General features: G+C 35.3%; 2 protein-coding genes across 2 annotated transcripts; both read right to left on the minus strand.

The window, feature by feature from the left end:
- Window positions 1-6,445: 6,445 nt before the first annotated feature.
- Window positions 6,446-14,788, minus strand: LOC129424318 (beta-1,3-galactosyl-O-glycosyl-glycoprotein beta-1,6-N-acetylglucosaminyltransferase 4-like). Its single transcript, XM_055180930.2, has 2 exons — window positions 14,350-14,788; window positions 6,446-9,627 (listed from the first exon to the last, which is right to left on the minus strand). Exon 2 carries the CDS (start codon window positions 9,624-9,626, stop codon window positions 8,349-8,351), a length of 1,278 nt encoding a protein of 425 aa, XP_055036905.2. The 5' UTR covers window position 9,627; window positions 14,350-14,788; the 3' UTR covers window positions 6,446-8,348.
- A 7-nt stretch (window positions 14,789-14,795) lies between these two features.
- LOC129424320 (beta-1,3-galactosyl-O-glycosyl-glycoprotein beta-1,6-N-acetylglucosaminyltransferase 4-like) lies at window positions 14,796-22,945 on the minus strand. Its single transcript, XM_073871353.1, has 2 exons — window positions 22,821-22,945; window positions 14,796-17,974 (listed from the first exon to the last, which is right to left on the minus strand). The coding sequence occupies exon 2, from the start codon at window positions 17,971-17,973 to the stop codon at window positions 16,699-16,701; it is 1,275 nt and encodes a 424-aa protein (XP_073727454.1). The 5' UTR covers window position 17,974; window positions 22,821-22,945; the 3' UTR covers window positions 14,796-16,698.
- Between the last annotated feature and the right edge of the window lie 2,894 nt (window positions 22,946-25,839).

Below are 25,839 nucleotides of genomic sequence, written 5' to 3' on the forward strand. Positions count from 1 at the left end.
TTGGTTATGAAGATGAAATCTGACCCATTAAGCTTCGTTAAAACTGATAAAAAAATTTCTGTCTGTGGTACTATATGGGCTATGGCAATCATTGTTAAAAAATATGGAAAAAAGAACTATAAATTAGTTAATTTTTGGAACTGTAAACTAATTCAATATAACTAGTTCATTTTAAAATTTCTGAACTGAACTTTGAACTAGTTCATGTAGAAAGTGAACTTTCCCAACACTGGCAGAAGGGGTAATAGTGAGACAGGCAAAGGTCAAAACACAGTAAGCAGTCAGATCCAGGCAGACAAAAACCAAGGGATAATCCAAGAGACAAGGTACAAAAAACAGGCAAATATCACAACAGGTAATCATATCAGGACAAGGTCTTAGTTTAATTAGAAAATATAACTAGTTTTAACAAACATGTCTTACTAAAAACATTACTTGTGTGCATTTTGAGGCACAACAAAGGGCGCTCATGTATTTTAAAATTTGTCATTGCAAGTTGTTTTCAGTTTGGACAGCTCATTTATTTTAGTGTAGGACGAGTCTAATCCCTGTCCGGGAAACCGCCCCATAAAGTTTTAGATAACAGGCAGATAAGTCTCTTAGCTTGAACAAGAGTCTCACCTTCTACTGCTTGTAGGCCAGGCTGATGGATTTCAGAGAAATTAAAAATAGATGATAAAAAGAACTAAGACGGATTATGATCTAGACCAATTAAGGTAAACAGTCACAATTCAGGCATTTTACAAACATATATTGTTGCTGCTGTCCGATTAAGCTGCTTTGAATATTCTTGTATGAGAGCTTTCCGCAGAAAGATGTGTTATTCGCCCATAATAAAAATTTGCAATAGGCGAATGACTTTGCCTCTTCTTAGAAATCTCTTTTATTTAAAACTGGTTTAATTGACAACGCCCTTTTAGCCGAAAATGTAATAAATACTTGTTTGTGTCATTGCAAGCTTGTTTCTCATTTCTATTTTTTATCTGGTTTCAACTTAACACAAAAACAGATTATGTTTCATTTAATTATTCAATGCTTAAACAGTCTAAGTCAAACATAAATATTTAACCGGTTTGTTGAGTTAGCATCAGCTGGATACATTTATAACTCAAACTACTGATCAACTATCTTAGCTAAGCTTACAACAAGTTTAATACAATGTATAGGTTACTGTCAAAGAAAAAGGTCAATGAAAGCCAGTAATTAAAACAGGTGAGCCACTAGCAAAACAGCTTGAATGGATTTGGATAATGACTCTCATTTTTAGTTGAAAACAAAAGGAGATATTCTCATAAACTTTTAAGGCAGGGCTGCCACCCCTCATGCATAGGTTGAGACTCACGCAGTTGACCCTATTTTCATGCTCTTACGCCACACATCCATTTTCTCACGCATGCGAGTTTGCAGGCATTTGTTATAATACATCTTATGCAAGTCTTTTTCGCACATACAATTTTAGTCTCCTGAAGGTGCAAACTGTGATGCCAGACGACAGTATTGATGTTCACTAGACCCCTGTATAGGGACTAATCGTAGTCCAAATGTGGTCGTTGTGGATGTCTTTTCAATATCAAATTTAAACTGCTACATATATTTTGTTTATTAAAGAGCACCAATTAGCTATCCGAATCATGATTTTACATTTCATTTGGTGTGTAAGTGTGTATTAGTAGGCCTACATGTACCAACATGATCTCACAAAGTTCCGTGGGATAGTCACGAAATTTTGTGCTCATTTTTCCGTGGCATTCTCACGGATCTCCGCATTTTTCCGTGGCCCTGCTACGGACTGTCTTTTCCGTGGCATTCTCACGGATTGGTTACTCAACTGCTTTTTCCTATTTTCAAACCATTTTCGCTTCGGTTTAGGGTTAGATTTGGTGTTTGCGTTAGTATGTCACTTTAACTATTGCGAAAATGGTAAGAAAATAGGACAAAACAGTTGAGTAACCAATCCGTGAGAATGCCACGGAAAAAGACAGTCCGTAGCAGGGCCACGGAAAAATGCAGAGATCCGTGAGAATGCCACGGAAAAATGAGCACAAAATTCCGTGACTATGCCACGGAAATTCGTGAGATCAGGTTGCATGTACATATAAGACGATATGCAAAAGGTAGGCTACACCTCAACAAAGTAAACAATGATGCTAATTATCGTTTCCAACGTAAATATTTTTTTCTTGGACTTCAACAAACACATGATTGTAGGCAACAGTTGACTTTCTAAGATTTGTGAAAAGACCGACATTATCATAATTCCTCCCGCTTCGGACTCATCCTGTAAGTTAACTCCTGTTAGCATTGGATTGTGACCGAATCTTTCAAACATCGATAAGGAGCGCCACATTCAGGTATTAAAGCCAATCACAACGTAAAGATTAGCTGGCCAATCAGGGACACAGCACTTTTCAAATCAATGAGTTTTGTACATGAATCAGTGCGTTTCAGGAATAGATGGAACTCTGGAGCTACGTAAATGTACGGTATGTGGAAAATAATGTGTATTTTGAACCATAACCAAACAAACATGCTCTATTATACCAAATACACAAAGTAACATTGTTTTTTAGCAATGAACTTCCCTTTAAAACCATGTGTTTACTTGGTTTTGATACTTTATTTTAACAAGATATTATTGCACCATCATTATTATGTAATTTTAAAGGTTATATAAGGCTCACTTAGGTCTATTTTTATTACAAAAAATATAAAATTACTTCATTATCAATTACCAGAATAATAGTTAGGGGCAGTCCTAGATTAGTTAAAACATTTAAAAATTATTATACGAGTTTCTCGTATAATTTATCATTGAGGATTTCTTAAAAAGTGTAAAAAATCTTTCCCTTGAACACAATTTATGTCTTGTCATGTCTCCACTACAACCTACCAATGATAATTCCTAACTATATTAAATATCTACAATACAACAAAGTGTTGTTTAGATCAGGAAGTTGGTTAAAGCCATTTTAAAATCATATATGAGAGCAGCTGCAGTCCCATGAATGTACGTGTCATGAGAGCTTCATGCAGAAAGATGTCTGAACGAATGTCACGCATTTGTTCTGCCGCAGGGAAAAGAGCTATTTATAGGCAAGTTAATAAACATCTTCTTTTATTCATTTAATTGACAATGTGTAATAAACACTTTGTTTTGTCATGGCATGTTTCTCATGTTTACCTTTCATCGGGTTTCCACTTTACATAAAAACAGATTCTGTTTAATTGAATCATCAAATGCTTGCCTTAGTCTTTGTCCTTGTAAAAAGTTAACCAGTTTGTTGAGTTAGCATTAGCGGAATACATTTACATTCATCAATTAAGCAGATGTTTTTATCTAAAGCGAATAACAGTTGAGGAATACAACAAACAATTCATATTAAAATGGCACACGAAAAGAGCCAGTAATACAAAGATGCAGTCAGAACATTAAGATATTGGTAAAATTATTTTGATAAGGAACCATGCTGAATTGTTTATTCACTGATGTCCTAATAGAAAAAGAACACTAATTTTATTCATTTTTATTTATTTATTTGTAATACGTTAAAATTGTAAATATACAGAAATGGTCTGCATACAATTGCACTGTAGACATTAGAAAATAATTATTTTTAATAGAATAAATCGCAAATATTTTGTGAAAAGTTAAATAAAATGTAAGTAACTGCAGGGAAGGGTTCCTCACTCAGTGTTCAGCAAAATGTCACTTGAATTTTGGCAATCTTACATGTAGTAAAGCTTATGAAAATTCCTCATAACAGTTTAAACATTAAACATTCTACAAATTAAAGGCATTTATAAAGTCTCAAAAATTTTCCAGCACAACGTGCTCACTGGAAAGTAATCTTGACATGGAACAGCTATTGCTCACAGTTTTATGAAGTTCCATTTTCATGTCACATGTGTGAATCTCCAAAGCCTCGGTACTTTGTAAGAAGTAAAAAAGTATCACTGAATGTACATGTACCAAATAAGCCAATGTAATAAATAAAACCAGATCAATGGTAACACTTTACAATAAGGTTCATTAGTTAACATTAGTTAACTATATTAGTTAACATGAACTAATAATGAAGTGCACTTAATTCTTGTTTGTTTAGGTGATTTCAAATATCAACATTGGCTTTCAAACATTGTGGACTCCGCCTTTAACAATGATTAATAAATACTATAACAAATGTATTGCTCATGGTTTGTTTATGTTAGTTAATACATTAACTAATGTTAACTAATGAACCTTATTGTATAGTGTTACCAAATCAATACAGAATATCCTCAAAGTTTACACTTCTGAACATAGAAAAAAGGCTGCTCTTAGCTATATTGCTAAGTTGCCCGTCAGTGTGAACTCCTCCCTTCCATCGTCGGATTGGTCTGATTGCTCTTTTGCAAGGACTTCTGGGTTGGTAAAGTGCGCGAATCCTGCTGCAGTGCGGGCTTCGCCGGAGACTACATCAAGGGGGCGAAGGGGGCGCTGATGAGCACACTTTAAAGCATACAAATGACAGATGGGACACCCTACGGACTCGTAGACTAAGCGAGCATGCGCAATTTAAGTCCACGAGACCGAAAGTCCACATGAAATGCGCCATTTGGGACAGGGCCTAAGTTGCTTGAAGACATGATTTCAGTATCCATGTCGTTCTTCTTCCATATTGGATTGAACAGAAAACCCAAAAAATTATTCACAGGTCCCAAATTTTGTCCGAACTTCACGAAACTGGACGTACATGATCTTTGCACCAAGCCTCACAAAAGATACTTGAAGGATTTTTGATTTTAGGAACCATTTGCCCATCACAGCCCAAAAGATACCCGTGGCGTAGTCGCCAAACAGGAAGTAGTTCATATCTCAGGAACTCTTTCACATATTGAAACCAAACTTTGTTAATGAACTTGGGACTCCAATCTGAGGATGCCCAAGATAAAAAACATTGCAGTAACATGTTTATATTATGTTATTTTCACTTCAAAATATCCAATTGAACCCCATGTAAATAAAAAAATTGCAATACGCCTTTACCACTAGATGGCAGCCTTTATGTCCAAGCGTGTTTAATTGCCTTCACACGTGACTAGACTCTAACTACCCAACTAATGCACTGCGTGATTATTGAAAAACTATATATATATATATATATATATATATATATATATATATATATATATATATATATATATATATATATATAAAATATTGAGTATTATTTTCTGATGGAATATCAATACTTCTCATATACGTTTGTGCACAAAACTGCAAATGGATGTTATATTCTGAACGCTTGGAGCAACACGAGCTTGTCTGGAGTACGCACAGTTTCACAATACAGGTAGGAATGATTCAGACATCTAACGTTAAACCCTTTCACCCTTTCTTTTTTTAATGATATATGGCATGACAAGTTGAATACCCCTTTTCTTCAATGTAATACATTGGAAACGTATTTGTTTGTAAAGACAGGTCCGCATGCGTGAGCAGCGTGTCCTCGTGTAGCAGGGGCAGTGCTGAAATAGGTCAGTTTGGCATTGGCTCTATGACAGCTGCATTGTTTATGGTTTAAATGATTGTGGATTGATGCGAAAAAGTGTCACTTTACTATAAAATCATGCATGTGATGCCAAGTGTATTTAAACAGTCATATGACTTTGAGAAATTTAAAAGAAAGAAATGAGGGGGTGGCAGTGGCTCAGTGGTTCATGTAGGTTGTCTACAAACCGGAAGATTGGTGGTTCGATCCCCGGCTCCACCGGACCAAGTGTCGAGGTGTCCTTAAGCAAGACACCTAACCCCAGCTGCTCCCGATGAGCTGGATGGTGCCTTGCATGGCTGACACCGCCGTCGGTGTATGAATGTGGGAGTGAATGGGTGAATATGAGGCAATATGTAAAGCGCTTTGGATGGCCATTGGTTTGTTGGAAGCACTATATAAATGCAGTCCATTTACCAATGACACATTTAAAACACAGTTTGCCAGAAGACTGCGCTCTCTCTGTGTGTGTGTGTGTGTGTAATGCTTTCACGTATTGAAACCTTACTTTGTACAGGAACTTGGAACTCCAATGTGAGAATGCACAAGATAAAAAAAATTCATTCTAAAATTTTACATTTCACAAATCACGTTAGTGACCGCACATTAGTCACACTGTAAAAAAATTCTGTAGAAATTAGGTAGTACTGGAAACTAGCTGCCAGTAACTTACTTTAGATTTTACATTTATGTTATTTACTGGCAACAGTTTGTTCAAAGTTAAATGAACATGAAAAATGTTGAGTCTTTATCTTCTACAGTAAGTTACTGGCAACCAGCTGCATAATTACAGCAATTTTTTACATTTCAGTAGTGTACATATTTTAATGAAACCATCTGTTGGGTTGAGAAACAAGCATTCATTCATTATCAAGATATAATTCATTTACCTTCAATTTTCAATCTGTTGTGATAGAAATACCTTTGGGTTGTTTTATGTTATGTATACCAGAAGATATTCATCCCATACATTTGGACAATTCTACAACAACTGTCCGTTTTTTATTACTACATGAGGCAAGTAAATAATGACAGATTTTTTATTAGTGAATGAATTTTCTTGTTTTAATGTTTATGTAAATCATATAATTGTTAGGTGTGTGAACAAAATTCATCGAAAACTTTTCCAAATTAATATACAGAAACAGCCTTTTCACTGTTATCTAAAAGACATCAAGAAGGAAGTCCATTTTGTATGTCCCAATTAAATCAAAATTAAATCTTTTCTTTTATTTGAATTTGTTTCATTGTGCTTTATTCCACCTGATTGAAAGAATTGGGTATGAATCATGTCATTAAATGAGAACATAAAAGGTGTTAAAACTTTTTTAATCTGTTCTTTAAAATGGACTGTACAGCACATCAAAAACTTAATGTTTCATTTAAATTCAAAATATTATCATTAAAAACTTTAAATAATAAATATATAACAGGTAAATAGCGTATATGAGTTTTTTTCAATACTTTATAAACATAACAACCAGAGCTCTTTTTAAATGTGGAAGTTTAGTAATTTGTGCCAGAAACACTGAATAACCCTCAAATATATAAAATTTTCTTTAAATAAAACAACAACAAAGAGTGGAGAAGGGGACTAATTCACATATTCATATCTATGGTGCGAGCTGTGTGATTGAGTAGTGGAAGGGATGATTGACATTGATCCTTTAATACTAAATGAGGCACGGGTGTAAAATTACATTTAAGCTGTATAAAAGCATAAAGAAAGGACTGTTACAGGAAAAACTTTTACAAATGCTATTATGATGTTCAAACATGAGTTTTAAGGTATAAAATTATCAACTACAGGGGGATTTTAAAAAGCAAAAAGAAAGACTCTTATGACAACTTGCACTGCTACATATTATTAAGGATAAAAAGTACATGTTTATTTATGCTTAACTTTCTTAAAAATGTTGCTGCTGGTTTTGTATGCCAGGAAACATACACTTACATCACCGATAGTTTGTGTGCTGGACTGGTGATACCCTTCTCCAGGGTTCCCCAAATCTTAACCAGGAGGGCCGGAGCACTACAGAGGCTGCGTCCGAAAACTCTAAATTGCTGCCTTCTGAGGCAGCTTTCCAAGGCAGCAAGGCATCAAGGCATGTCCGAATTCAATGTTTGGTTTACTTCCTGTCTCCTGAGATACCTATGCGTGGACGTACATTAAGAATGTGATTGGTCGAGTCCGGTCGAGTTCGAAAAAATAAAATGGCGGCCAAGGACGCGACTGGACTACCAATTTAGTGTAAATAAAGGTATTTTTCACGTTTTACACCTTTTAATTGCATTTCTAGCGAGAAATTAGTATTGCAGTTTTCAAATATGTGATTAGTTATCACAAAGGCGCTCTCTGTTTAAATTTCAAACACGCTGCCTTAGAAGTGTGTCCGAAAGTCTTTCTCTGAGCTACCTTCATGCCTCCGAAGTCATTTCCTCATGAGGCAGCGAGGCAACGAGTCACTGCCTTGAGTTTTCGGACGCAGCAAGAGTTTAGCTCAATCCCTAATCAAACTTACCCACCTGTGATTGTCTGATCATGAAGACCTTGATTAGCTTGCTCAGGTGTTTTTGATCAGGGTTGGAGCTAAACTCTGCAGTGCTCCGGCCCTCCAGCGTAAGATTTGAGGAACCCTGCCCTACTCCGATTTATAAAAGCTATTTTAGTTCCCCAAGTAAATTGATCCCAGTTTCTGTAGTGCAAAAAATGAAAGCATGTATGTTATGACCCAAGCTTAGTCTAGGGAAAAGGGATGTAACATAACGCTTTTAAAAGTAGCAGTTCTTTTTAACTACAAAAGAATACAGCTATCATCATACAGACATCAGTTGTTTTTTTAAAAGCTTCTCTTCTAAACATTCAATAAGAATAGGATCCACCTTTGGGTCCACTTTGTTAGCAAACCAGTGACCATAGTCAAGAAGCCATCTGAGCTCAGCAGCACCATAAATACACACAGACCGTACATGTTTCCCAGTGCATGGTGGGTAAAAATTCCCTTCGTAATATTCCCACTTCACCAGACGGGTTTTACTTTTCAGTTCTGAGATTTCAGGGTCTGATCTTGGCACCTCTCCTGGCACTCCAGGCACCCGAACAAGAGTTCCCCAAAAATGTTCATCAGGTGAGAATGTGTCCTCAGACCAAGCCAAGAAATCTCTGGCTAGAGAACTCTGCTGAACAAAAAGTGCAAATTCCCGTGAGAGTGTAAAGTATGCACTGCCAACAAACATTTCGATGTTATGAGGTGGTGGAGATTTCTCTTCAGACGTTTTCATAGGAAATGAATAGTATTCAGATTCCTTATTTTTCAGGGCATAGTGGAAACTCCAACGCACTTTCTTTCCTCCTGGTCGCTTGGTCTCTACCATGTTCATGCCTTTAAGCATCTTTAGATCTGACACCAGTTCAGCATTTGTCCGCAGTGGAAAGTCCTGACCACACAGATTGATGACATACTTCCACTTCACCTCAGACTCCAGGAGATCAGACAGACAATTAAGATCTGCTTTGAGGCGTGAGATGCCTGCATACTGCACACTCTCCAGTTTTGAGGCAATGAAGACGTTAGGGATGCAGCGGGCCAGACCTTGCATCGCTGAAATAAAGTCATCTGAAGACTTCAGGTCATAATGTATACAGTAAACATTATGTGGCATATAAATGGCCCTTAGCAACCTCTCCACAAGATCTGCATTCTTATGAACGACCAGAGAGTAAGCAAGAGGAAATACACGCTCAGACTCAGAGCTTTGTACCGCACCATAACCCTTTGATGTAATAAACCGATCACAATCAGAGGAGGCATTCACAATATTCATATCAGTTGGCCCCACATAGCTTTGGTTTTTACGGATGAATACAGATTTTGCCACTTCCACTGGTTCCATGTCATATATTGCAGAACAATTAATGCCATATTTTACTGTCAATCGTTGTCTGTCAAACACTCCTGTTGCCCCGAAGGTATTAAGACAACAATCGTCTTCATTCACTCTTGAAAATAGGACTGTTAAAGCACACATTAGAAGTATCAATGTCATATAAACAGGTATGACCTTTTTGATGTTCCGATTCCACAGTCTTCCCATACTGTAAGGAAAAAATAAAGGGTTTGTTATTTAGCAAGCAAAACCAATGTCTTTCTGTAACTCATTTGGTTCTCTGACAAACCAAATGAACCAATTTAAGAAAGCACCAGGGGCCTCATTTATAAAATGCTGCGTAGAAACCATCCTAGATTTGATCTTACGATCATTTATCAAAAATGCGTACGTGTGATTCATCAACCGAACTTAAGCACAAAAAATGTGCGTACCCCTGTCTTTCAGATCTGAAATTTATAAATCGGAAATGATCTTGAGCTTAGAAGTAATAGCTTCTGTCGGGCCACTTGCTTTTTTATGGTAAGTTTGTTCATCTGAACACTTTGCTGTGTTAACAAACCATCGTATTGGACTATACTGTAACATCTATGACTAACAATTGCGTTTTGAACATTACATGAAACCTTTCATAATGAAAAAAAAAAACCGGATCTCATCAAACACAACATTTATAAAACTTGATTACTTTACCTCATGTGTAACATGATTTCTTGTTCCCATCTGATTGATGGCCATCAGCGTTTGAGTTAAAGACAACAAATCCCATCAGTCTACGCTGCTTCAGAGCGTCATTAATCTACGTCATTGTTATTGATTTGATCTGGCGCCCTCTAGGTGCGCGGATTATACAAATGGCATCTTTAATGTCATGTACATATAAAAGAGCGCTTGTCATAGTTTTAACCCAATTTCGAGCAGCAAGAATGGCTTATATTGTCAAAAATCTGCAGCAGTCTGACAAGCAAAAGTGCGTACGTCTGCTCAGACCTTGACGTAGCGCTAAGCACTTTTTTTCACGTCAAAGATTTATAAATATGGACTTTGCCGTGGATGTTTGCGTACGCACACTTTACGATAAAATCGGTGCTCACACACACTTTATAAATGAGGCCCCTTTCACTTGTGTCATCACAAGAGATATCCTATTGTGTGACCAAACTGATCCGCTCACCCCCTTAGGAGATTTAGATTAATTCACTATGTTGCAACACATCATCTAAAACAAATGCAAACTTTTAATAAAAAAAAAACTAATTATAAACCAGAAAGGATGCTTTTAAAATCTTTATGAGGTAGTTTCCCGAACAGGGCTAGGCCTTAGTTAAATTAGGACATAGTTTCTCCAAACATACCTTACAAAAAACAATACTGTTGTGCATTTTAGGTCAAACCAATGATACTGATATATTTTAAGATATGTCGAAGCAAAATGTTTTTATATTAAGGCATCTCAAACATGAATTTTCCAAGACTGGGATAAGTCCGGCCCAGAAAACGGTCTAAAATTTGTTTTGTCTAGTATATCCTTTTAACACCAAGATGTAATTTTGCAGCTGGTTGCCTGTAACTTACTGTAGAAGATAAAGTCAAAAAATGTTTCAAGTTCATTTAACTTTGAACAAAATGTTGCCAGTAAATAACATAAATGTAAAATCTACAATAAGTTACTGGCAGCTAGTTGCCAGTAATACCAATTAATACTGTAATTTCTACAGACATTTTTTACAGTGTAACAACTTGCCAAACCATCAGTAGTCTGTGAACATTGGCATATGGCCAGACATTGCTTTTCCTGACATATTGTCTTGCCTAACACTATTAAACCATTAAACCATACCACCTTTGTAGAACACAAGGCTCATAATAATGGATGTTTTTTAATGAAGGCTCACTGACAAATCTTTGCAATTACACAGAATAAGAGTATTTATTGGTATTTTTTAAAGGATTTTTTTATACCTTCTCCTTTGAGTGTTTTTGGCAGTCTGGAAAAAGACTGCTCCAAATTTTTGATGAATCTGTTAGCACAGTCGATCACACAACTACTTTTCCCATTTTAGACACGTTTTTCACACTATGCTAATGCTGTCGCTTGATTTGTTCATTACTGATAATAAACCCACATTATACTCAAATTCGGAAGATTAATTCTAGATTTTTCGATATGCCATTTCGGTCGTCGCATGCCAAATTGAATATGTGCTGTATCTTTGTAAAACTTTTTTGAATTGATATGAAATGTAACACTATTTTTTGCTTATTTATCTTTTAAACCCGCTTAAAATCATGATATTTTTGTTATGATATAATTGATTGGAGCTGCTGTGTAAAACTTGATTAGTTACAGAAATAAGGAAATAAGCTAAAATAGTGATGCTATGGGTGCCAACAACAGCTCTCCAGAGGCCTCTGTCCTGGACCATTATCTCTATATGATTTTAATGATAAAACATGGATTACTTAATAAACTAAATATGTTTCCCATTGTTTCCCAACAGGGGCAAAGGGGGACATGGCCCCCCAAAAAGAAATGTGTGCCCACCCAGTTTTTAACAGACATAAATTCAATAGGAGAGCTAAATTCAGTCATATACTTTGATATAACGATTTTGTAAATAACATAACTGAATTTATCCAATCTCAGGCGAATGGCTTCATCGCGCAAATAAAAACAAACTTGCCTACATGAAGGCGCAGTGCAATTCAGCGACCAATATGGCGTTTCCTTGATTTTTCAGCCTGTTTTAAACATTCGTTTCCTAAATGCAACTCACACGAGCTAGTAAGTTGCGGTTATCTTCCTCAAAGCGAACTGCGAAGATAAAAATAGACTTTATTAATAAAGCTGAACATCATGGCTAAGGACAAGGATAAAGTAACTCCAGTTCGCTAGATTACATTGAACAATCCAAACATAAGCAGATGAAGAAGATTGAGACGGGCAGCAGAGAAATCAGAAAGCCATCCAGGACCATAGACAGCGCAGAGAGTGACAAACCAGGAAGCTCCGTCAATGCCGAAAGGAGATCCGTATCCACGGAGACACATAAAATGTATGTAAAAATATAACTTTCACAACATTTGTTTCCTTGTTCTTAAAAGTATTGCACGTTACTGTTTACGAAGCAGAAACAGTTTCTTTATCCTTTTTTGTTTTTCTCTCATTTTTTATGTGAGACTGCTGCATAGCATTATAATAATCCTAATTATATTTTTCCCGCACATTATAACGCCTCCCATAATAAAAAAAGCAGAACCACAAACATATACTTACCATTAAAAGAGTTGTAGCCTTCTAGATGCTGTTCCTCTGTTTCTTCGATATTTTAATGTTTTAATAGTTTTGAAATTTAGTTCTGTTTTAGTCGTTTTATTAGGCTACTATAATATACTTACGTTTATTCAATATTATTTATATGAACTGTGTTTCAGTTTTTGATTTAGTTTAAGCTTTGATTTTTCACAGTTAATTCAATGCTTCAACTGAAACTTATTTCAGTCACTTCGATTTTGCATGAGACTTGAGTTCTTAACCCGACAGATGGCAGCCAGCCAGCTCTGAAGTTCGGTTTCATTAATAAACTCGGATTTATCTTCGCAGTTTCCCTGATGAGGATGATGATAATGATATGACAGGGTCTTTAAAGCTTGTGTGATATGCATTTAAGAAACGAATGTTTAAACCCTCACAGGCTGACACATCAATCAAGGAAATTCCACCGATAGCCTATCGCTGAATTCCACTACACCTTTGCGCAATGAAATAATTTACCTGAGATAAAGTTAATTCATGGTTATTAGGCTAATTAAGATTGTTAATAATTAAGGCCTACAGACAATAATAACATTAGCCGTAATCAATAAATGAAAAGGAGAAGGAAAGTTTTAAATTAAGTCAAAACTTAAAAACTTTTATTTCAAATATGAAGTCTTGACAATACATTTTCATATAGTTTTTGTTGCTTTTTTCTGTCTTCTTTTCCACCGGGGACAGATGTTGAGATTATGAAATTTAGCTGTTTTGCATTATATATTAAAAACATAAAATCCTTCAGTAAAAAGTTTATTTTATAACTTGAAATAAATCGAGTTTTCTAAGCCAGTTACTATCTCAACTTTCTTAACAACACGTTATTTAAGTATGTGAGTCACGTTTTAACAAAACCTGTCAACTTATCCACCCTGTGGATCCTGCTCACATCTCTCACAGCTTGACTCAGTGCAGTATAGTTATTAAACCATATTTAGAGATTTGACGTTCGATCACATTCCAGCAACCCAAGGGCACGCATTTGCACTTGCGCAGTAGCATCTTCTCTTTGCTGCTTTCACTGAAATGCTTGTATTTCTTTTTTGTCATTAATTTGAAAAAGTTTTTTAAAAAGTTTAAACGTTGTAATTTTTATAAGCTAAACAAAGCTTTGCTAATATACACATATACACACAAGGAAACAAAGTGGCACGTTATTTTTGTTCCATATTTTATATCCATCTATCTATCTAAAACGCACTTATAAATAGGCTATAAATAAATATAATCGAATATAAAAATCAAATTTATCCAAATTAAAATCGTAACAAAAATAAATACATATTTTCCTCTTTATTCTCTATAGAATGCCATTTCTTGCATTTACTGCAGTAAACTGAAGGTAAAAAAAGTAAACTTATATTAAATATTGCTATAGTATTTACTCAACGTTTTAGTTTATTGAAGTAAATATAACAGAATACAGTTTACATTAACAAAGTGTGGTGATTTATTATAGCATACTTTAGTATGGTACAATTTACTATATAGCTTACTACAGGAAATACAAAAGTATGCTATAGAATTCACTGCAGTTTTTCAATTCACCATAGTTAATAAATATGGGAACGTTTAACCTTAACTAGATGGGAATTACACTACGAAGGCTTAACTTACCTAAATCTGCTGTTACACTGATGCAATCTCAAAGAAACTGACTGTCTGTACAGTAAGCAGAGGTGGAGTTATTATTTTATAAGTAAGGGGGATGGTGAATTTATTTGGAAATCACGTGCTGCTAGCATCTCACATAATTGATGACAGAGTCTGCATCAGTTTGTCTTTCTGTTTGTCTTTTTTTCTTTCCTTTTAAACGCAGCTTCTAAGAATCAAATGACATGAGCGCGGGTAGCAGCATCAGAGCGATTAGGCACTGGTCTCGCGTTCAGACGTGGTCACATACACTCTTAAAAAAAATGGTGCTTAATAGGACTAGAAGCTCAGAAACTTTTTTGTGATACATACTAGAACCATACGGGGTGATATAGTCCACATGAAAGCATCATTAAGTTATGTGTACTCACACTTTCTAAATAATCATAGAACGTTTTAAATATTAAACGTAAAGTTACACACTGTCTTAACTACTTGTGATTTGAAACAAAGCATATTTTCAAGTATATTTAACTCACATTTTTAAGGCAGCAAATTAACTTTTGTTTTTACGTTTAACCAGCTTGAAATGTTTTACAGTGTATAGCACCACTAATGGTTCTACAGAGCACAATATGGTTCTACACAGGTGAAAATTAAAATGGTTCTCCTATAATTATTAGCCAGTGAAGCACTTTTAGTGATATCATGTTGGCAGCAGGGTTACATAAATGTCTGAGCTGCACACGTGACAGACCAACTAAGCAATGTAATGGCATGTGAGATGGGTTTCATCGTGCACCGTACGACTCTGAATAAAAACAACAACCCAACAACCACATACTTAACATTATGAAGGGTTTCATAGCTAAGAAAGTGCTTACCTTCCTCCTTTGTTCAAAACAATTGCATCCTAATGATGAAAGCACGCTGGGGCTCAGATCATAAAAGTACAGGGTGGGTGTGTGCCAATCTTGGGTGCGGGACAATGGACAATTTACGATTAAACTGAAATTTCATTAGGGCTTTCGATGAACTCTTACTCAAGTATGTATTTAATTTTATTTTTCTTGTTTAATATTTTGGGGTCTTAATGCACTTGATCATTTGATAATAGAGAATGAATTTATACAGAGAGTGAGGAATGAGTACATTCCATTTTACTTAATGCTTCATCTCCTCCATCCTCCCGACTTTCCTCGCTTGCACGCTAGAAGGGTGGAGCTAAGATGATGATGCAAGGAAAAAAACGAGGATGCACAAATAAGAATCGAGAAGCACCCAGCTTGCGTTTCCTGTCTGATGCATTCGCTTGTATATATGAATGCAAATCAATATAAGAAAAATCTAGTGAGTTGGGGTTAGATTTGGGGTTTGGGTTATGTATTTTTATTGGACAAAAACTTGCTCTAACCCCAAACCCAAGCGACAATGGTAAAAAAAAAACATTGTATAAACGTTGTATCAGTGAACAGGAAGGACTGGCATATTATATGCACACAAAATTAGAATGTGACATATACATTTAAAACTGCATGCTATTTAAATGCATTTCATGAGAATGGACTGCTTTTATAGTTATAACATGACCAATATTAAAATGTTTTTACATATTATATAACATTCGTACATTCTTACAGAACTTACAAAATTTAGTTCCCAAGAAAAAGTGGTCATGGTACTAAAATCATTCCCAGTTCCTGTAGTGTGAAAATGCCAAATAGCATGTAACTCCACAAACACTGTAGTTCAGGTACTATGAAAAGGTTCCTGCACTGTGAATGGGGCTTTTGTGACAGAGAAAACAGGGTCTATTTTAAAGCATATTTTTTAAAACTGTGCAAGGAAAACTGCTGAAAAGTATTTTGCAGTGGTGTTAACTGATAAAATAGCATGATTTGTTTTAAAGCATATTAAAAACACCACAAAGTAATATAAATAACATTAAAACCACCATTGTGTGTAATAAGAAAAAAAAATCACAATAAGATAAAACAGAGTCAACAATTTGATCTCTCAGTTAAGTCATCATGAGCTCACAAGGTCCTCATAATGTTGTCACAATGTGTGGGTCACAGTGATATAAAAGTGTAACCACACTGCAAACTCACTGTCACAAAATCAAATCAAAATGAGCTCACACTGTGAATATCATGGTATGAGAATGGTGCGATGTCACTGATCATCGCGTGGTCTCGTGTGTTGACTGGGAAGCAACCACTTTACATCACTCAACAAACTTCTGTGTCCATACATTTTAATTTTTATGTAGTACATGCTGACTAAACTAAAGTTCACAACTTTTTATTTATGCAAAAAAAGCTTTACTTTGTTGCCTCAGTCATTTTTAACAACAGAAGAATCCAGCCATCATCAGACAGACATCAGTTGTTTTTCTAAAAGCTTCTCTTCTAAACATTCAAGAAGAATAGGATCCACCTTTGGGTCCACTTTGTTAGCAAACCAGTGACCATAGTCAAGAAGCCACCTGAGCTCAGCAGCACCAAAAACACACAATCCCCGTAAAATCTCTCCAGTGCATGGTGGGTAAAGTTTCCCTACGTAACATTGCCACTTAACCAGGCGCGTTTTACTTGTCAGTTCAGAGATTTCAGGGTCAGATCTTGGCACCTCTCCTGGTACACCAGGCATACGAACCAGAGTTGCCCAAAAAAGTTCATCAGGTGAGTAGGTGTCCTCACACCAATCCAAGAAATCTTTGACTAGACAACTCTGCAGAACAAAACGTGCAAATTTCTGTGAAAGTATAAAGTATGCACTGCCCACAAACATTTCTATATTATGAGGTGGCGGATGTTTTTTCTCAGAAGTTGATCTAGGAATTGAATAATATTCAGATTTGTCATTTTTCAGGGCAAAGTGAAAATTCCAGCGCCAACTTCTTGTTCCTGGTCGCTTGCTCTCCAACATGTTCGTGCCATTAAGCTTCCTTAGATTTGACACCAGTTCAGCATTTGTCCGCAGTGGAAAGTCCTGACCGCACAGATTGATGACGTACTTCCACTTCACCTCCGATTCCAGGAGATCAGACAGACATTTAAGATCTGCTTTGAGACGTGAGATGCCTGCATACTGCACCCTCTCCAGTTTTGAGGCAATGAAGACGTTAGGGATGCAGCGGGCCAGACCTTGCATCGCTAAAATAAAGTCATCTGAAGACTTCAGGTCATAATGTATACAGTAAACATTATGTGGCATATAAATGGCCCTTAACAACCTTTCCACAAGCCCAGCGTCCTTGTGAACGACCAAAGAGTAAGCAATGGGAAATTCACGCTCAGACTCAGAGCTTTGTACCGCACCATAACCTTTTGATGTAATAAACTGATCACAATCAGAGGTGGCATTCACAATATTCATGTCTGTTGGCCCCACATAGCTTTTGTTTTTACGAATGAATACAGATTTTGCCACTTCCACTGGTTCACTGTCATATATTGCAGAACAATTAATGCCATATTTTACTGTCAATCGTTGTCTGTCTAAAGTTTCTGTTGCCCCAATGGTATCAAAGCAACAGTCGTCTTCATAAACTCCTATAAATATGACTGTTAAAGCACACAATAGGTGTATCAATGTCATATAAACAGGTATGTCCTTGCAGATGCAACGGCACAGTTTTTTCATTCTGTAAAGGAAAAAAGGGTTTGTTACTTAACAAGCAAAATTTATTTCTTTCTGTGAGTCATTGGGTTTCACTCTCTGACAAACCAGACAAACCAACATAAGAAAAACCTTTTTTAACTCTCAAAATGTATTTTGTTTAGTAAATCCTTGTAACACAAAGAATTACAAACTCCAATGTAATTCTGTTCCCTTTATATATGCCTTTATAAATCATTCAATTATTATGTTTTTTATATTATGTTTGAGTTAATAAACAGTAAATGTCATTACAGTCATGACTTAAGAGCGGGCATGCAGAGTTTTGCCACAGTGCCACACTAGTGGTCTTAAAGTCGCAATTTTTTTTTAATATTGTGGTATTATTAACAAATGACTTATCTGTGAGCTTCATTATTTTAAAAAAAATTGTGTGAGCTCATAATCTTTAATCAAAAATGCAAATCTCCTCCCCTCCTCAAAACGATCTCTCTTCACTTCCGGTCATATGGTATGGCAGGTGGGCGGGGTCTGGGAGAAGATCGGAGCGATTAGCAATTAGCAACACGACCCAACTTCAAATGATCCAATCAGATCTCGATGGACAAATTCAAATCCAGCCCTGCCTTATTTCATTCCAGAAGCCGTTTCATTCAGATATACGTCACCACGGGGAAAATAAGGCAATCGCTACTTCCGTTTCATGGCGACTTTAAGGTATAAAAAATTTATATGAGGTTGTAGTTTTGTAAAACTTTTGTGTATTGACCTGAAACCTGATGCTATTTTTGATTATATCTTTGGAAAACAGTTCAAATGTTTTTCATTTGTTTTCTGTTCCTTATTATTTCATTGATTGATTAAGTTTTACACAACAGCTTGTTACAGAAACAAGGAAATAAGCTACAACCGCCCTCTCTATTCCTCTGTTTTCAGGCCATCTGGTTCCAGTAATAGAACAATGATAGGATCTAAATGAATTTCGAGAACATTTTTCAGTGTTTCATAAACGTTGGCAAACATACATCACAAACCTGTCTGGTTGGCACTACTACCCTGGAGCTGTGGTTAGAATGGAATTTTAGATACTCATGTATCTTTGTTTTTATTGTGATTTTATCGTGTGTTTCTCTTATTTGTTTATTTTTCTTATAAATTGTTGTCTCATTTCTGTGTAAAGAACTTTGAATGACTTCTGTGCTCAACGGTAGACACTTTAAAATCTAGATTAAAAACATCTTTTTAACTCTGCAGAATGAGCATTGTGCTGCTTCACAGTGACTGCACTTTTAAATTCAAATCACTTTTAATCCTATTTTATTCTTTTTAGCCTATTTTAAACAGTTTTTATTAAAACCACGTTTATAATTCTTAAGTAAAACATTAAATTCTTCTTCTTTAGGCATTCATTTTGTCTTGTCTCAGTCTATCAGGTTATTGCTGAATTTCCACCAGTTTGGCGATGACGATGGGATCGCAAAGCTGAGGGATAGGAAGCCCAAATTTAGGGACCAGAATATCCTGACGCAATCAACGAATGAGAAAGGGGGAAAAGTCAGCTATTCCGTCCAGGGGACGGTGAATAGTAATTCATGTCCAGTGTGTTTAGATTAACACGGCAGTAATTGCGAAATAGAAAAGCGTAGTGAGCAGCGCGGGAAAGATAGATGAGACATCTGACATGGTGAATGCTATGAGAAGGCGGCATGGGGACGAAATAGATGAATTTATTAAGAAATGAACCAAAAATATAACTTTCCAAATATCAGTATATATAAACAAGGAAAGAAAAGGTGCTGCTTTGGTTTTGACAAACTGTCTGAAGTTAATGTATTACACAAAAATGCAACATGAAGTAAAAAAAAAGTTTTGACTTGTAATAAGTTGACATACAGTAACTTATATAAACAAGATGAAACCTAATTTGTTAAGTTAAAGTAAGATAAAAATATATGTTGACTTAACATCACTTTTACAGTGTAGATCATACACATATTGTTTACTGAATGTCAGAGGACATAAAGTGCTATTAAACTTAGGGTGTGTCTCAAACAGGTTCTTTGTTAAGTGGTCAGGGCTCTTCAGTCAGCCATTGTAAGAGCTTTGTCAATTCCATAATCATTCAGTGCACATTTGTTCCCTTAATAATAAGAAGAAAATACATAAATTTGTATGTATTTAGTATATTATGTATAGAAAATGTACCAAATGTTGCTTGTTTACTTTGTGTAAAATTATTTGTTTACATGTCACACTAACATGGAACTGCATCTAACCATAGCTAGTTCAAACCAGACAAGTTTGTGATGCATGTTTGCCATTGTTTCACATTACCAATGCCAATGGGAAACAATGGGAACATTCTCAAAATTCAGTTTATGTAAGTTATCATCATACTTTAGACATTGCTCACTAAATGTCAAAGGACAGAACAGTGAATCAATCAAATAGCTGTGCTGCTATTAAACTTATGGTGTGTCTCTCCAGTCATACTGAATATGTTTGCTTATTTTGCTAAAGATAATCTGTGTAACGGAAACATAAGGTAAGTTTATTTGTATAGCACATTTCATACACAGATGTCATTCAAAGTGATTTACAGTATAGCCTATAAGATAAACAAAATCACAATAAAATCAAAGATACATATTCCCATATCATGTAATTCCCCACTGAAAAGAAATGATTAATTCAATTTAAAACATTTTTAAGGTAAATGGTTGCAATCAATTTATTTAAGATACATTTAAGCAAAAGTTTTTTTTACTTATCTTTTTTTGTTTCAATGTAGCTCACTTACCTTTAAAATAGTAAATTAGTAAATTAAATTCATATTTTTTCACTGTAAAAAAGCTGGTTGCCAGTAACTTACTGTAGAAGATAAAGACTGAAAATGTTTCATGTTCCCTAACCTAACCCTAACCTAACCCTAACCATTAACAAAGTAGTGATTTATTATATATACTACAGGATGCTACAATTTAGCTTACTAAAGTAAATACTAAAGTATGCTACAGTTTTCACTGCAGTAGGGGAGACTGGGGTTGGTTGTCACAATTTTTACTCATGCATGAATTAATCATCTTCAAAAAAATCTTTCAGCAGTAATTCCTACATGAAATGAAAACTTGTGGTCTTGCCTTTAAATGTGTATAGTTTTTACTTTTCGAATGTATTGTAACAGGAAGCAATTAACAATCAAAGACACTCTGATACAATGTGACAACCAACCCCGTGATGGGGTATGGGGTTGGTTGTCCCTATAGTGGTTCAATAGGATTTCAGTGATAAATTGGGATCTGAAAAGATAATGTATAACTAGTTTTTTAAGCTAGAAATTGCAAATAAGTTTTAATATGAATACCACCCATATAATAGCTGGCATCAATGCCCATTATGTTTAAACAATGGGATTAAAGTGGGTGATCAGTTATTTTAACTGTGTACTGTGATGAGAAATAAAATGAAATACATTTTAGTGTTAAAACCTCACTGTAAAAAAAATTCTGTAGAAATTACAGTGTTGCTGGGTATTACTGGCAACTAGCTGCCAGTAACTTACTGTAGATTTTACATTTATGTTATTTACTGGCAACAGTTCGTTCAAAGTTAAAAGAACATGAAACATTTTCAGTCTTTATCTTCTACAGTAAGTTACTGGCAACCAGCTGCATAATTACAGCAGTTTTACAGTCCTCTTTATTTAATGCTTTATTTATTTTATTTTAACAGCAAACAAAAACAAACAACCCCGCAAGCTATGAGACAACCATCCCCAACTGACTTCTTGACAAACATGATAAGCTAGCTGCCACACGTCTTTAACTTGATAACTAAAAGATGACTCAAAATAAAGCTACTACTTTTGGCTTTTTAATGAGTGTTTTGTTTTTGAATGACTAATATCCTACAAGATCTCAACACAAAAACAACACCAACATGAAAATTTACTCTGACCCATAAAAATAAAAAAATGTCTCCTAACCTCAAAGTTTTGTGTCTGCTCAGCAAAATTACAAGTGCAAATGAGTAAGCTATTAAAGGCTAACAAATTGATATCAAAATTGTACCACAGCTCCATGTAGTATGTCTGGAATAAGCAATGTGACAACCAACCCGTGAGACAACCAGCCCCGGTCTCTCCTATTTTAATTTACTAGTTAATACTACAGAATACTAAGTATTTTTTATATGGGAAAGTATAAACCTAATAAGCATGTGGTGGACTCATTCATTTTATAATGTCAACTTATTAAGTCAAAACTTGTCAAAATTGTTTTAACTTCATGCTGCATTTTTTGTGTACTACATTAACTTCCGACAGTTTGTCAAAACCATATCAGCACCTTTTCTTTCCTTGTTTATATATACTGATGTACTGTTAAACTGTGGAAATTATTGTATTTTTATATATTGGATTAGTAGCTGAAGTAGGCTATTTTTAGGTATGTCTTTTAATTACATCTGATTACATGTGTATTTTTAAAAAATACACAGAATTAATTAATTAAATGCATATTTAATTAATTCAAAATACTGACCATCTCTGGTATTTACTACATTAAACTGTAGTAAAAAAATGTTAACCTTGTCATATAAGATATTTAAATACTACGCTTCATAAGTTCACTAAAGTAGCTATAGAATACTGTAGTTTACAATAACAAAGTGTAGTGATTTATTATAGTATATTACAGAATGCTACAATTTACTATATAGCTTACTATAGTAAATACTAAAGTATGCTACAATTTTTACTGCAGTATTTCAATTCACTATAGTAAATACTACATAATACTAAATAAGTATTTTTAATATGGGAAAGTATAACCCTAATTAGACGAAATTTACTCTACGACGGCTTAACTTACCTATCTGCTATTACACTGATGTCATCTCATAGAGAAATCAAACTGAAAATGATGTAAGCAGAGGTAGACTAATTTATTTTATAATAAAGGGGGATGGGATGGAAAAATATATTTGGAAATGTATGTGCTGCTATGTGCTGCGTGATGAGGAGATGCTTCAGCATCAGAAGCAAATACTTCTGTGTTTCTTGTATATCTTGTGTAACTGGTTCAGCAGAATCTAAGGTCTGTTTATCTATAACTGCCATTATAGGGAAAACATCCCTGTAGATTTGTTATAGTTCTGCTAAATTTTGGCATGGCTTAGTTGGTTGTCAGTAAAAATTAAGACAACTGCCCGTATTTTTTTTAAGACATTCTGTATTTCAAGGGTGATCTTAACAAATCTCTATGCAGTAAACATGCATGGTTTTATCACTGGGTAAACATCATTTTCAGTTTGATTCAATTTTATTTACATAGCCTTTTTAATAATTAATAAAAATAAGGATGGGACGGTATGAAAATTTCATATCATGATTATAGTCACCAAAGTTATCACGGTTATCAATATTATCATAGTTTTGTTAAAATGCGATGGAAATGTTCAAAAAGAACTGATACACACACTGAAAACATTTGAACAAGTTTTATTTTTGAATATCACAATTTAATATTCATGTCCCTGAAATTATTATTATCTAATATGTTTACCATGAATGAATACAATACATGATATCATGGTTAATCGTGAAACCGGTAATCGTCCCATCCCTACATGAAAACAAACCGGAGCAACGTGCAACAAAGCATTGCAGTTGTTTAAATATAGTTTAGGATGGAGTATTTGAAGGTACATGAGTCAATCGTGTCAATTCTTGTAAGATTATAAATAGTACTCCATTCCAGGCAAGGGTGGTGTATGGCAAAATATGGAACTAGTCATGCTCTGGCATTAGGATTAAACAGCAGATGATGTCAGCAGTGGATGATAATGCTCATTAAAAAAAATCAAAATATGTTTTAGCAGAACAGATTTGAACATTGCTACGTTCCCAAAAGCCATAATTTATAATAATAGGATTGCCCCTGCAGGAGGTCTCGTGATCTTACCTGTGTTTTCACAAGTAAATAACAAATAACTTACACTTGAGCAAGATACTTTCCTGTGTAAGTAATATGATTTCTAAGTTCTCTGTGAATAAGTAAAACAAATTCTTACAGTTTTGAGGGAACTCGTATGTATGAAATTACATTTGAGGGCTTTTCACACTGCGCTTAACCCTGTGTTATCTTCGTTCTAAACCCCACTTTTAACCCTAGGTTAAAGGGAGATTCCACTTTTTTAAAAATATTCTCATTTCCAGCTCCCCTAAGATTTGAACATTTGATTCTTACCATTTTGAAATCCATTCAGCTGATCTCCTGGTCTGTCGCTGGCACATTTAGCTTAGCATAATCCATTGAATCTGATTAGACCATTAGCATTGCGCTAAAAATAACCAAAGAGTTTGGATATTTTTCCTATTTAAAACTTGACTATTAGTTACATTGTGTACTAAGACCGACAGAAAATTAAAAGCTGCGATTTTCCATACAGATATGGTTAGGACTATACTCTCATTCTGGTGTAATAATCAAGAACTTTGCTGATGTAACATGACTGCAGCAGGCGTAGTGATATTACGCACTGCCTGAAAATAGTCCCCTGCCATTGAAAGTAACCAAGGGGAAGTGCATAACATCACTACGCCTGCTGTAGCCATGTTTCTTCGGCAAAGTTCTTGATTATTACGCCAGAATGAGTGTATACCTAACCATATCTGTATGGCAAATCACGGCTTTTCCGGTAAAAATCAAATGTTTAACTCTAGTGGAGCTGGAAAATGAGCATATTTTCAAAGAAGTGGAATGTCCCTTTAAGGATTGTTCACACTTGTAATTTAGAAGCGGGGTTATCCCTAAAATTAACCCATTGTTATGAAACCCTGCTCTGAAGAAGGGTTAGCACTGCTTTTGTGGGGTTAGCACCGCTTTGGTGGGGTTAACCTCGCATTGCGGTGCCAAAAGCATGCAGTGTGAAACGACCCCAATTAAACACATCTAAAGCAGCTAATCAATGTGTTCAGGGTTGCTTGAGAATTACAGTCAGGTGTGCAGTAGCTGAGTTGGAGACTCCTGACCCAGGGTTTAGGAGTGTGAAACATCATAATACCTTATCGCTAAAGCTCTGGATAAGGATGAACAGTGTGAAATGTCTAGCATATAACCCACACTGTAAAAAAAATCCGTAGAAATTGCAGCTGGGTTTCCGGTAACTTACCATAGATTTAAATTTATGTTTTTTACTGGCAACATTTTGTTCAAAGTTAAATGAACAATAAACATTTACAAGTTTTTGTCTTTACAGAGTAAAACTAAAAAAACAGCATCAAGCAAAACATTCTGGGAAACAACATTTCTGACACACCCACCAAACAAGAGAAAACGCTTCTAAAACCTGTTGCATTCCGTTGCACACCGTTTCCAGGAAACATGTCGTTCAACACGGAAACCGTAGCAAAACGTTGTGCACCGGTGTGAGATTGAACGTGCCCCAGATCTTGGTGACCTACCTGAAAATGCTCAAGACAGCACTATATACTTTTTTCACAGCTATTTGAAAAATACAGTAAAGTTACACATTACTGTATTTAGTGAGGTAACTGAGTACAAGACACTGAATATGTTTCACATTTTTACTGCAAATGCTCTTTGCGGATCTAGTTTGTTCACAGCATTGTGCAAAAGAAAAAATACACCCTTATTTACAACAAACATAAAGTCCCGTTGGGTAGAGCTGTGCACAACTGTAAACAATATTGCGGTACATTTTGGAACTGAACATACATAGTACTGATCATTCTTGCAGATACAAATGCTCCTCTCTGTCTGCCACATAATTTCAGAAATTGTTGAATTTAGGAGACATTTTCAGGGAAAAAAGATTTTAAAAAATTATTTTGACAATGACATGAGGACTAGTTTTATATGGAATGAC

This window comes from Misgurnus anguillicaudatus, chromosome 9 (assembly GCF_027580225.2).
Source record: "Misgurnus anguillicaudatus chromosome 9, ASM2758022v2, whole genome shotgun sequence".
Classification (NCBI taxonomy): Eukaryota; Metazoa; Chordata; class Actinopteri; order Cypriniformes; family Cobitidae; genus Misgurnus; species Misgurnus anguillicaudatus.

Coding starts and splice junctions, on each gene's coding strand:
- LOC129424318 (XM_055180930.2), bottom strand. CDS start 9,626: ATGGGAAGACTGTGGAATCGGAACATCAAAAAGGTCATACCTGTTTAT.
- LOC129424320 (XM_073871353.1), bottom strand. CDS start 17,973: ATGAAAAAACTGTGCCGTTGCATCTGCAAGGACATACCTGTTTATATG.